Here is a 14017-nt window from a genome sequence, read left to right on the forward strand (position 1 = left end):
TCGAATAGATGATTTGCATTTATTGTCTCACTGCAACCAGCAAAGAAAGAAAATTGCTGGTCTTTGTTGGCTCTTTGGAAACAATCCCTCTGCTCATCTCCGTCAGATCCCAATTCATCAGAACCTGAAGGAGCTACTTGCCATCCGAACCGAGCTCCAGAAGAGAGTGGAAGAATTGCAGCGAGAAGCAGCAACACGCTCCATCTCTTCCTCGTCAGACAGAGGGTCGTCTCCTGCAGCCACACCAGTGCACACCTCTGTCTGACAGAATGGCACAAATCGAGGTACTGTTGCGGACATGTTCTGGCCGGCAGAAGATTTCCTTGCCAATTGCCACCATCACCCCCAGGTGTACCGGCTGTTTCCTGCCGTCTGTTGATTGCGCCAAGGTCAAAAAGTGTTTCCTTGTGTGTGACACTGTAGATGGGGGGGTGGTTGCTAGTTTTTATATGTGTCTTCTCGATGTTCCTACCTGTATTTACAGTTGAAAAGTGAACTTTAGCCGTAAGCAACCTGCCACAAACCAGCCTGGAACCAGGAATCTGTCAGGCAAAAGGTGCAGAGAGACACTGCTACCTCTTCCCAGAGAGAGGCCCCCAGAGAATTGCCAACCCTGCAGTGGACTAGAACATGCCAGGTGATCACTGTCTCTGGAACGGGAGCCCTCCTGGTTCCCTTGGTACTTAATTCGGAACTACACAGCAAATGTTGCATTCTTTGGGACAGTGGTAGATGATCTAACGCACTTTGAAATGGATTTAATTTTTTATTATAGCCAGTTGTATATTTTGAATAAACATGCCATTAAAGTGAACAGGATTTGCCAACTGTGACACACCGGCTAGTTGTAATATACTCTTTGAAGCCCAGATTATGGCACAATTATTTTTTGCACGTTTTCTGTGGTTTCATTGCCCACTTTTCATCCACCTAATTGTGGTGTTGACTCACTTGTGTCCATTGGTCTATGCAAGGAAGTGCTGCCTCACTTTTTAAACAGCCTTTTGGCCTACCTGGACCTCAATATGTCAACTGCAAGTGCAAATATTCTGTTTGTATTTAAACTCTATACATGTGCAGAAGGCCTTTTTGTTTTGCCTAAACAAGGTCAAAGTCACAAATGGGGGCAGGATGGGCACATAAGCTATGAGCAGAGCTGTTTATTTTCGATGAGTAAGATAGGCTATAATCCTTTTACTGAACACAATAGGATTACTTCTGAGTAAAATAACACAATTTTCTAGCTGTGGGAAAGAACCTGGCTTGCACTTCAGATTGCTTCTGTGTGTTTTGCTGCTCCCTGATAGGAGATAAAAGGTAAAGCCAAACTGGGGGCAAGCAAATTGTGAGCGCTCCTCTGTATGCTGGAGGCACCACCTCAGATGTGGATTTTGCTGGTGGCAACCTTGCCAAAAACCTTGGCTGCCACTGCTCTTACAGCATGTGGCTGTTCCAGGCCCCTGAAATGCACCTCTGTCCATTTCTCTCTGATCAGGGCTATCTCTGTTCCTAGTCTTTTCTTTTAAAAAATCCTCCCTTCCTGGTGTAGGCTTTTTTCCTCCTTCACTGATGGATACGCATTATCCATCCCATCTTTCCCTTTTTTGAAAATGTACAGTGATGCGACTCTGTATTGAGCATTGAGCCTCACATATGTGATCAGTTGATGTTGGATGACAAGTTGCTTTTTATTGTATGACCAAGGAAGTAGCACTGTGAGCTGTTCCATACTTTGTTTTACTCATGGGACCCTAAGTTGCTTTCAGGGTCATAAAACTGTACAACAGCCAAATACTTTGCATTTCAAATGCATTTCAGAGTGTAAATTTCTAGCAGATGAATTTTCTAACTCCTTTGATTTCTAAGGTCTGGTTTTAACAGGTGAGTGCACATTTTGCTAGACTCCTTATAGTCTGTTCCCCCCCCCCCAAATCTAGACAGTGAAGCCAACTTTAAGTACTCTAGCTAATCTAGAGAATCTTGCAGCTAGTTCTGCACACCTCTTAGGTTTTCAAACTACTGTTTCTCAGGCAGCAGCCCCAACATGCAATGTAGGAAGTTTCAAAAACATTTTTGGAGCTAGTGTGGATGTCTGCTGTGCAAAGAAAAACTGCGAAAAGGTCCCAGAGGGTGCATGAGTTTCGTTTTATGATGTTTTGCTTTTTGAGACTGCTGGGTGGATTATTTCAGTGTTCAGAACAGCTGGCATGATAGCATACAAAAATGTTGCTCTGCCTACAAATGAATTCCGTCTTGGGTCTCCTTCAGAAGAACAGGTGGAATAACACACACCCATGCTATATTTTTAAAACAGAAACTGAAAATATCCCTTATTGGGAGCAGAGGGGGAGAAAGACACTTCTTAGTTCCCTGTAAGCAGATTCAAATTCCCTGCTGTGCCAGAGGAGGAACTTGGAAGTTTAACTTTGTTTCATTCAAGTGTACAGCTCCCTGCCATTGTGTATGTGCAGACAGACACAAAGGGACACACTACTGTTGTACAAATCAGTCTTTATTGTTTTCCAGTTTGTAGTTCAGCCATTAAGTTTGGGTTTCCCTCCCCCGTAATTCTTATATGCACTTTAGCAAAATGAGTCTGCCTTTGGACAGCATAATACACAATTTTTCATCTGGGACAGATCATTTCTGTACTAGCAAAAGGTATGTGTTGTTTAAATAAAAGTTTGGCGTGTTTGGGGCACAATCTACTCAATCTGCTCTCTGGGTTCTCCTGCATTTTGTTTTAAAATCTGTTCACTTGAGTCCCCTTTTCTGTTTCTAAAGTTATGCATTTCTCTTGGATAAACACTAACTCGTACAACAGCATGTAGGTTGTCAACAATGAGAACAGAGTGAGTGGGACCACTTGCTATTGGTTGTGTGTGAGACGGTAATGGTTGACGCTGTGGCCTTGAACTTCTAGCCAAGTGAAGATGCAAAGGAGAGCGGCATAAGGCAAGCCAACTCTTAAGCCAGTTATTGTGACTAGTTCCCTCCTAGTGGTCTCAGCTTTACAAAATACAGGAAACCACTTTCCCTTTCTCTAATTGGGTATCTTTGCTTTCTTATGTGCTGCATATAAATTCAGGGCACAAGAAGGGGGTCTTATATACATCTTTGGCCTGATGGAAGACTTTAATACATTTCATTTGACCTATTCTGGAACATCTGGCTGCACTTATTTAAGTGGCGTTTCAGCACACACACAGTTTTAATTATGAATATAAAAAAAGAGAAAAGAAAAACAGAAATAGATCCCTTCATGACGTGTAGTGCTACACAGTTGGCACTTCTACAGAGAAGTCAGCCAGGCAAAGCCAAACATATTGTTGGTTGCATATAGACAATGGGAAGGAAGAGGTCCCTATAGGGGCAGAGGCTATAGTTCAGTGGTGAAGCTTATGTTTTGCATGAAGAAGGCCTCAGCTTAAATCCTTGGCATCTCCAGTTATAAAAAGATTTGTGGGTGGCATGCCTTGGGGAGCTATTGTCAATCAGTGCAGACAGTTCTGGGCTCACTGGACCAATAGGCTGACTCGGAATACAACAACTTCCCTACGCTGTTTATCTATCTGTCTTATTTGCAACAATGCAGTTAGGTCTTATTTGTTTTGGAGGGCTATTGTGTCACATGATAAGGTGCCTAAGTATCCTCCCCCTTTTCACACTGAAGCAACCTGTCCTTGCTGCTGTTGCCCCACTTTCACCTCTGATTTAAAGTGGGCATTGGGCAGGATGGAGGGGAAGATGTGTGGCTCCAGGCACCAAGCTTAATGCATTGCCAACCCAGCAGAAAGAACCAAATTACCACTCACAGGCTTTGTTGAATGGGGAATGCAGGGCTAGTCAGTTCTCAGGAAGCAGGCGTGGTTCTCTTGGGGAAGGGGTTTAAGCCACTTTTAAAAATTTTCCACAGCAACCAGTCAGAAGGTTCACATCAATCGTAACTGCCCCTCTACACCCAATAATGACTTTTTTAACAGGTGGCCCCCTGCCCTTTTGCTATGCATGTCTATACTCTGACTTTTATACTCTGCCTAAGATTTACATTAAGGCATAACCATTTACCAAATTCATATAAAAAGGTTTTGCGGAAGGAAGCAGTTTAAAAGTGTACTTATTGCCGCTTTCTGAATATCTGGTATTTTTTCTTAGTGGAACTTATTTCTTTCCCAAAACAAAGCTGCAACAGAGACACACATCAAATGTCTAAGTGGTTAGTGTTCTATTTCACACTCAGATGCACTGTATTTTAAGATGCGGATCAGTGTCGGGACAGTGCAGAAAGAGAAATACAACAGAATCAACAACTCACATCTACAGAAACACTTCCCATCATCAGCAAAAAGAAATAAGGAATTATCTTCACTTCTATCTATCTGACTCCTAGTGCAAGTACTAGTGTCATAGTAACACTTATTTCCTTACTATCTAAAAATGCACTATCTTATATGCTACTCTAATTTCTGATGTACTTGACTAAAAAAAATTTAAAAAGAAAAATTGCTACAATGGTTGGAAATGTACCATTACGTAAATTCAGCTGCAAGGTATTCTTCGCATCGGGCTTGTTTGTGCTCTGCAAAAAGCTGCAAACCACAACCTTCCAAAAAAAACCTACTCTACAAGATCGACAGGCAACCTCAAAACATGGAAGCCACCAGAATTCAGTTCCACTAGCCGTGGCTCTGCATGACAGCTGCAGCACTGAATGCTGTGCCCAGGTGGGTTGGCCCTTCTTCTGGGTCACAGGCTGTCACTATGAAGAGACGGATTTTCCCTTCAGTGGCCCGCCCCCCCGTTCCGGTGACTGTCATGGACAAAGTACCCTTCAATTAGCAAGTAAGCTGTGTTCCTTCTTTGCCTTTTCCCCTGTTTTTGTCCCATAGGAGCCCACAGTAAAATGAGAACTTTGGGAGGAAAAAAGCATATTGCGGCATCACTATGAAAGTGAAATACATTCAAAAGGTGTGTCTTGCTTACTTTAAAGCTACTGTAAGGCTTTTTGAAATGCAAGTTATGACACAAAAACAGAGCAGAAGGAATTTGCACAGATGTTGACAAACACCTAGGCTACACTATTAAGCACCTTTAAGACAGAAGCAAGTTCTACAGCAAGCAGCAAGGCTTGCTTCTGAGCATATACATATAAATGTGGGGTAGCAAAAGGCCCTCATCTAGCTTTGATCCAGCAGGCACCCTGTTGATGCCCCAACTGATATTTCCATTCTCACTGAGAGCTGCATCCTTCCTGTTCAACAGGGTCCAGATGCACCAGTGCACTGCATCACATCACTAGCAGAAGGTACTTCTACATGTGTGTTTCCCTCACTGGAGAGAGGCCCAAATGTTTCCAGTTTCCTGTACAAACATCCCCCATTAAACACACTAACAATTTGTAAACAGATGAAAGCTGAACAGATATTCTGTCCACAGACGTTCTTTTCCACCCTTTCCTACTATAGATGTGCATTTAAAAAGAAAAGGTGCACCCTTTCTGATTACTCTCCAAGAACTTTTGATAAGTTGTTCGTTATTGTAGAGTGTAAACATGTGCACCTTGCTACAACGGCAAAAAAAGGGGTGGCTGAGAGCTTAGGATACTAAAAAGCCATGGGGGTGGGGGGGTGGATGGATTTTGATCTCTCTTGCTCCTCAGCTCAGTGGCAGTTTTTGACAGCACTCCAGCTTCTTTCCTTTGTATTTACAATTAGCAATCTCAAGCAGCAGGGCTGGGGGGGGGGGTGGGAGACCTCTGCCTGAGCTTCAGAGGCAATCATGTCAGGAGATGATGGTGCTGGCCTTCACCTGGCTCAGCAGGAGACTGAGTTGCTGATAGGCCCGCAAATTTTAAAAAATGCCAGGGGTGGGGCGATGAGGATACCTGACCCTCTTTAGAGTTGGGCAGCACCAGAGCTTGGGGCAAGGGAAGGCGGCACTGAAGGGTGAAATTAGCAACCTTGTTTTGCATAAGTGTCACTGCTAAGCGCTGGCCCATTCACCACTCCCTTTCAAAAATCAGACAGCTCCTAAGTGTCCTGCAAAGAGCTGAGCTCCTGCTGTTTGCAAGTATGTATAAATATAGGGAGAAAAATGTTGGAGCATTTTTTCTGGTTATGTGTAAATAAGTAAAAATATTTCTTTCTAAATTTTTTCAAAGTCTCATAAAGCTCCATGATACAGTGTCATTTTAAAAAGTGGGTCCCAGTGCTACAAAGTTTGGGATCCACTGCTCTAGACAAACAGCATTGCATATCATAAAATAATTTCTGAACTTTACTGCTCCAGCTAAGAAGTGGAGAGTTGCATGTTTACATGCTCCCCTATGAGGAAAAGAGAACCTTCTCCCTGCCATGTAGTTTTCTCCAAGCAACTGATTTTCAGTATGAGGTATCATTCAGTCATTGGCACATAAACTCTCCTCCCATCACCACCAAGACCTTCTGCACAACCCTCTGCATTAACTACACAATGAGTTGCTGTTCAGAGCAGTCCTGCATTGGGAATCCATATATTTAGAGAAAGGAAGTAAAATATGGACCAAGAGTGTGACAGAAAATATTTTACGTGGCCAAGTCTTGGAGCTTACCCCCCCCCCCCCAATACACAAACAGGTACAGGTACTCATCTCAATTATGCTGGTGCCTGGATCTTCTGCCACATCATGAGGGATCCTAGAAGTGCAGTGAGCGGTGCTTTGAATTCGGTTTTAGCATATCCTAAAGCTGGAGCAAGAGAGACCACAGTCTGAACCCTACGTTATCTGTCCAAGCCTACAGAATCTTCATTGCAGTAGTGTACGGGGTGGGGTGGGGTTCCTTCACGATGGCCAGCTGATCGCTTACCAAAGCTTAGATACAGGGTCAATTCCTACCTCTGAAATGTCCCTGGATTTCTATTTTACTATTTATAGGAAACACAGAATGCACAACTACTACCTGCATAGGGTTCTGGTAGCAAAAAAGGTTAGGTGCTATACAGCTGTGCTGAAGCCCAGTTGCATGGGGTCATGGTCGCTTGCTGTCCTCTATCAAACGAAGACCCTACCCCACAGGCACTTGGATATATCTTGAGGTGCAGCTATTCAATGGGCTAAACTCCACCCTCCAACCACCATGAAAACTTTCACCGTTGTGAGTGGAAGCTGCATGCTGGCAGCTAACAGCTGATCCAGCTGAGAGCCATTTTACAAAAAAGGTTTTTTAAAATGGTTTGCTTTGGATTGTTACTTTACAGGCACTTCATTTGTTCTCACACCTGTAGTCACTACCCAGCTGCTTTTTTAAAATTTTCCCCTTCATTCATGAAAAACCCTATATCTAATATGAAACATCAATTCAAAAGCACCCTTGTATTTTATATTCAACCTGACAAAACTCCTACATGATCAAGTCGATGTAAACCTACAACTCTTCACCATAAAAAAAAAAAAATCAATTGGAAAAAAAAACAGTTCAACCAGCCTACTGCCTACCACAATAAGAAGCCTGTTCTAAGCCAGAACGCACATTTAAATAGCTTTGGGTCCAAATCAAAATGTTCGTAAAAAGCTAATTACAAGCATGTGAGAAGCATGTGTGTAAGTGTTTGCCGTTGACTGACTATTTTCCAGTCCAAGCTTGTGGTTCAGGCTTTTGCGTTTTCTTGCGGCGGAGGGGGTTCTGCTGACTGCGGCTCTAGGACAGAGTATTTAACTGGGAGGAAAGAGGAAAAGGAAAGTCAGGAGCTTGCATCTCTTGGTATAAGAAAGCAGAATGGAATAAGAAAGAACGGAATGGAAACTGAAGCCAAAAACACATTCATAGGAGTGTTTTGGTGAACTGAGATGAAACCTGAGCCTATAAACTCTGTTCCTCAAACTGGAATTGGACCCAAACCCCTAAATACACAAAGTGGTAGCCAGTTCAAAATAAATACTCCAGGAATTGCTTCATTTGGACTTTAGGATTAATGGGGAGAGGAGATACGGTTTTACCCTTTTTGTTTAATATATTAGATTTTTAATAATCAAAAGCTAAATAGCTGTTGCATTTTTAATAGTTAAACTGCACACAAACAAATTTCATTTTTCATGAAATGCTTCTCAACAAATTATCACATCAGTTCTTTAAAATTAATGTCCCAACTAAAGAGTTTAGATGGGGGGGGGGAAAAAAACTGATGAAGTGGGACTGAATCCAGAGTTGTAATGATTCTACTCCCTGTAAGAAAGTGTTAAAATGCAAGGAAGTGTTTATACAGGGGCATGTTTATAGATAAGAAGTGTGTGGTAACTGTGAAGAAGACCAATTCCATTCCAGGGTCATTAGGAAAGGGATCGAGAATAAGACTGCCAGTATGACACTATCCCTGTACAAATCTATGATGCAACCACATTAGGAATACAATGTGCAGTTCTGGGTCACCACACCTCAGGGACGAGACAGTGAAGCTGGAAAAAGTGCAGAAGAAGAGATCAACCAAAACTATCAGCTGCCTGGCTTACACAACCCAACCACCTTTGGAATCCATGCTCAGGTTTGCTGACTGGCTTGGCATAATTCTATTTAGATTTGTTTGTTTGTTTAAACAAAGCAGGTTGAAGTGCTTAAACGTTTAGGGAAAGCACTGGTCTGTGGAATTCATTGCCACAAGATGCGAGATGACTATGAGCTTGGATGGTTTTAAAAGAGGACTGGACAAATTTATGAAGGGCAGGCCTACCAGTGGTGACCAATCACAACAGCTATGATGTTCCACCTCTAGATTCAGCAGCAGTCTGCCCCAGAATACCAGCAGCAGGGGAGCAACAACAGGAGAGAAGTTTGTCTTTCTCTCCTGCTTGTGGCTTCCCGAAAGCATCTGTGGGAAACTTAAGAGCAGAACTCTGTTTATGCAAATGTCACAATTACAGCCTACAAGGTGGAATCTTGTGTGCGGCTTGGCCCTTCGGACTCTTGTTATCTCATATTTTTTCAATGAGCCGCTCACTTCAGAAACCAAGATTCAAGGGAGATCTCACCTTGAGGTTCTTCAGTTACCACGGCCTCCATATTTTCTCCTTTCACATACTCTGCATTCAGGCCCTCTGAAAAATGGCAGAGAACAAAAAACAATGACTCCCAAAACATCAAGCACCTACAACCCTGTTTAGGATTAAAGGTTATGGAAAGGCCTTTGGGGACAAGAGCCATTTTCAAATCCTGATTCATGTTACAGTGAGATGAAAAAGCAACAGGTTTGCCAGTTTGTTTCTGGGCAGGCTTCCAAATATTGGTCTGCCACATAGAAAACCTTAAACAGTCTGGAAAGGGGCATCTGCAGGACTGCTTACTCTCAAGTGACCTTGCCCAAGCCCTGCTTGCACCTTCAGAGGTCAGATGAGTGGCTGCCAGGAGGTCTGCGGTGGCACTCAGGTTGTGCTGCCACTCTCCCCAGCCACATTCACCAACTGGAGGCAAGAAGGTTGCTTCGTCCCAGGCCACTGACACAATGCTTCTGCCCTGCTGCATTGCAGCTTAAGGGCATGTAACTGATTCCAAAGCATATTCTTTTCACTGCCTCCATCGTCTTCCTCTATTGCTTCCATTGCATCTGTCTAAATAGTAAGACCGCTGGGCAGAGGCCGCCTGTTTGTTCTGTGCTGACCATATGGAAATGAGGATCCCAAGAGCATTACACTGTGTAATCTCACCACCTCGGTTACACCTTACAACACTGTGTAAAACTCAGCACCTCGGTTCGTGTGGGAGAGCTGGCATGGTGGAGACCTGCCAGGCATCCATGGCTACTCAGGTGACTCTAAAAGCAACATTTATCAACGTTAGTGCCCCACCATACCATTTTGCATGGTCCACCTACTGGAAGTAACTGGCGATGATGTGACGTGACAAACTCCCGTAAGAGGCTTAGGGTGGACAGGAGGGCCTCTTCCAAACACACAAAAAGCACACATTGGAGCTATGCCTGCTACACCAAGTCTCCTGCGGCTTGTGGCATTGCACTGCTGGCCTCACTGCCAGGAAGCGTGGAGAGGGTCTGGGGATCCAACACATACCAGTGGACACCACCCTCAAGTATCACCACTAGTATGAATACCACTGGTTCAGAAACACTGCTCTAAAGTCTGCTGAGCTTTTGGGTAAAAGGTCATGCTTCCCGCTTTATGTGCATGGACACTAGAGTGAGTGGTTAAATGTGCAAAACAAGGCAACTGAGCATAATGTGTGAACTGGCCTGAGGACACGGCTGAAGCTGAGTGTCCATCTCTCTGCTCCAGCCCTGCACCTCCAGCAAGCCAAGCCTTCCCCGCTCAGCTGTGTGTTTTGCCAGGATAACACCAAAAGCAGTTTTATGTTCTTCAATAAAAAGTCACTTGGGCTTCGGCAGCTGATGCCTTGCCAGCCTCCGCTGTGCGTTGCAATGCATCTAAGGCCTGACATTATCCCAGCATGCCGTGTCTGATGGCTTAAATTAATCCTCCTTTATAATTAACTTTAATTTCCTGCTGCCTTTCTATGGTTTTTGCTTCTCTCAGTGCTGCCTTTCTAGAAGCTCTTTCTAGATTTTATTTTTCTTTTAATATTTGTTCTCTCCAAAATATCACTTGTGGGGCAAAGAAACAACACAAGGAGGGGATTTCATTTTATCACACCCCTCTTGACTTTTCCCAGTGACTTCATTTACCCAGACATGTTCGTGTTAGACACTCCTGTGAAAACAGCCATTTGATTTTCCCCCCACTGGCAGCAGATGCCCCCCCCAAGTGATTTTTGAGTCATCCAAGAAGGAGCTGTTCTCACTAGCACTACTTAAATACCTTCATGAACTCCAGGCGAGCTTGAGGACATCAGGACTTTCAATGTCTGTATGAGAACTGAAGTTAAGCCTAAGGCACAGCTTGTCACCCTCAGAGCTGAATGCTGCCCACAAACCATCTACTGCGGACTGCCAGATCCCCCCCCCCCCCAAACTGGTTTCAGGCATGGCACAAAAACAGGAGACTTCGCAAGTTCCTGGTGGGCCACCATCCAGCTTGATCTGTCACAAGGTGTGCAGATCTGATCTAAAGATGTTTTCACCAATCAGGCAGATGGCTTTATTAACCTGAGATGCTGCCACTGACAAAACAAAGCTCCCAAACTCATAGACACTCGCCTATAAGTCGATCCCACAGATAAGCCAAGGGTAGGTTTTGAGCCAACAATCATGGAATTTTCTATGACCCTCAGATAAGTCGGGGGTTAAACTTAGGGGGTGTCTGACTATAGTTTTGTCTGATTGTACTCGAGGCCAGATCCTCAAAAATAACCCATCACTAATTGTTACCCAAGAACTGTAGTCTCTAATTTATTAAAAACATAGTAAAAGATCATAAGATACATTTTTATTCTTTTTAAACTCTGGTCTTTATCACCTTTTTGTAAGCACTATCAGAGTAAGTGCACTGTAAACAACATACCAGTAAAACAGTGGTTCCCAACCTGATATTCATGTACTCCCAGGGACACTCAACAGGACCTTTAGGGGTACTTGAAAAAGAATGGAATAATTGTAGGACAAGGCAGGTCATGCTCCAGAATGCCTTGCAAGGCAGGAAGGGAGGTAGCTAGCTGGCTGTGAAAGCCCCACCAATAGCTAGTTTTTGGTCATCAATTCATGTATGAACCAGTGATTGAAAACCAGCACAGTAAAAAAGCTGAAACATAATATGGAAAGTGATCCATCACCCAGAATTTCTCAGCACACTTCTGGTGCAAAACAGTGCAAAGGCAGAGTCTTCTGTTCTTCAAACAGATAAAAAGAGAAAACACTGTGATGAATACATGAAGTCTGGGCTTTCATATAGAGGAGAGGAGGGCTTGTATTATTAATTACAAACATTTTGCTAATATGAAGGGTACAATTTATGGAAATGGGCTGCCAAGGGATATGCAAGTGAAAAAGGTTGGGAACCCTTGGAGGAAAACCAGGAATCAAATCCACCTTTAAGGTGTCTGGCGTGTTAAGCCAGAAGCTCTACGTACAACATACAACCCATAACACATAACTGGGAGTGTGCAATTCAATTCATACTGCTTTATGCAGTATGCATAACACCCATGGAAAGCAAATAGGCTGCAGAGAGATGCAGCTGCATATATTTGCAACCCTTTTTACTGAGAAGTAGACCCTCTGCTTTCCATGGGTGTTATTCTTAAGTAAGGGTGCACCGAATTGTAGCCTGCTTCAGATGGAAAGGAGGATTTCCATCCTGGTGTTTCAAAAAACAGACCTGCTTTGCAAGCATTTGCCAAGCAGAACCAGGCTGCAGCAGAAGGAAGGAGAATAAAAGTTAGCAAATTGCTTCTAAGGAGCTGCTTGAGAAACAGAAACTTTTCAGAGCTGAAAGCCTTTGCCCTCTGATTGACCCGGAGATAAGGCGAAGTGATAATTTGAGCTTGATTACTTGGCAAAAATTTCACAAGTATCTACGGTACTTGCATATACTAGTCCCTGGAGATGGGCCATTTGAACTACAATGCAATAATGATTCACAGACAATAATAGCCTATCCATGTATTTATTACATTTATATTCCACCTTGCTTCCATCACAAGGAAATTTATTCAGTCATTCAATTTTTGCCTCGCTTTTCTCAGATGGGCACCCAAAGCAGCTTAGAAATTTATATATATACAGTCGTGTGTCGCTTAGCAACAAGGAGGCAAACCAGCACCCCCATCGTCAAGCGACGCTTGACGTTATGCAAAGCCTCCGAAGGTGAGGGGAGCCGCGCTACTTCTACAAAGCTCTGAACGACTGTTTCGGGTGAAAAGACGTGACTTCCAGTTTCCTGTTTTGCCACATGTTTTGGGCTGAAATGGCCAGTCAGCCTTGTAGAGGCAGCACACACATGCGCTCTGCCTATGTGAGGCTCAGAAAACCCTCCAGAGGCGTGAGGAATGCGGCTCCCCTCATCTTAAGAGGCTGGGGGAAAATGAACAAAAACAAGCGATGGCTGTCACACATGCGGCCTGTTGCTGGTCTAAGTGACACTCACCTGTCTGAATGTATGGTGTGTGTGTGTGTGTGTATGAACCAATTTATTTACTTACAAATTTAAACCCTGCTTTATCTCCCCGACAGGCCTTCAAAGCAGCAAAGCAATTAACACAGAACTAAAAACAACCACCAGCAACAATCACCCCAGAAGAGTAAAAGAGTGACAGGATACACTCAAATTAAATGAATAAAGAGCAAAGCATCTACAACGCACACGCAGCAAGGATAGATAGAGCCATTTGCTATCATAACAACCTCATCTATTCTTGCTAGAGGCAATAAGCAAATCGTCAGGTGCCTCCCTTCTTACTCTGCTTTTCTCAGCTTGTCTCACAAGGCACTTTGAATTGCTTTGGAAAGCAGAGAGTAGCAGAAGATTTGAAACTGAACTGAGCAGGGCTGGGAAAGATTCCCACTTGTGACTGTGGAGAGCTGCTGCTCGTCAGTGAAGGCGATGCTGAGCTGGGAGGGCCAATGGCCTGCCTCCGCATACAGCACCTCGTCCGAGACTATTACTTGGGAGGAATCTGTGACACTTACGTTGTATGCTGAAGCAGAACTTCTTTTGCTGGTAGGAGATGTAGCTGCTCACAGCGCCAATCAGAGCCATGGCAAGGCCACTGACGATGCCAGCAATGGTCCCCGTCTCCACTAAGGCCCCTAAAAGACCAGTGAGAAAAACACTGTCATGCTGAAATACACTGGAAGAAATGCAATTCAGGGTCACGTTGCTTTCCTTTCTCTGTACCAGCCACAGTGACTGAGATGGATGCTACCTCGGTTTCACTGTTTGCCATGACATGGAGGAGCTCTGTGCTTGTGCTTGCCTTTCTCCGTTTGTTCCAATTCAAAGAGTAACGTCCTCTTTGGTAAAAACCATGCACTACGTCTGCATGGGCAAATCATGGTTTGCAGCTGATCCTCCTCTCCAAACCATGTCTGCAAATCAGCTTCAAACCATGGTCTGCAATCCTGGTTTGGAGACCAAACACAA

The 14017-nt window shown here is 43.9% G+C and overlaps 2 protein-coding genes across 7 annotated transcripts in view; one reads left to right on the forward strand and one right to left on the reverse strand.

Moving 5' to 3' along the window:
- MTMR1 (myotubularin related protein 1) overlaps positions 1 to 2708 on the forward strand; it is a 52908-nt gene extending 50200 nt beyond the window's left edge. For all 4 annotated transcript variants that reach the window (XM_066640288.1, XM_066640290.1, XM_066640289.1 and 1 more), the window contains one exon: positions 107 to 2708. In XM_066640288.1, the coding sequence (XP_066496385.1) occupies positions 107 to 265 (159 nt within the window). In that variant the 3' untranslated portion in view covers positions 266 to 2708. The remainder of the gene's footprint in view (positions 1 to 106) is intronic.
- CD99L2 (CD99 molecule like 2) overlaps positions 2495 to 14017 on the reverse strand; it is a 63789-nt gene continuing 52266 nt past the window's right edge. For 2 of the 3 annotated variants that reach the window (XM_066640294.1, XM_066640292.1), the window contains 3 exons: positions 13564 to 13683; positions 9002 to 9067; positions 2495 to 7694 (listed from right to left, as the gene is read on the reverse strand). In XM_066640294.1, the coding sequence (XP_066496391.1) occupies positions 7627 to 7694; positions 9002 to 9067; positions 13564 to 13683 (254 nt within the window). In that variant the 3' untranslated portion in view covers positions 2495 to 7626. The remainder of the gene's footprint in view (positions 7695 to 9001; positions 9068 to 13563; positions 13684 to 14017) is intronic. The other variant, XM_066640293.1, reaches the window with a different exon arrangement.

The sequence above is a fragment of the Tiliqua scincoides genome, chromosome 12 (genome assembly GCF_035046505.1).
Source record: "Tiliqua scincoides isolate rTilSci1 chromosome 12, rTilSci1.hap2, whole genome shotgun sequence".
NCBI classification, from domain to species: domain Eukaryota; kingdom Metazoa; phylum Chordata; class Lepidosauria; order Squamata; family Scincidae; genus Tiliqua; species Tiliqua scincoides.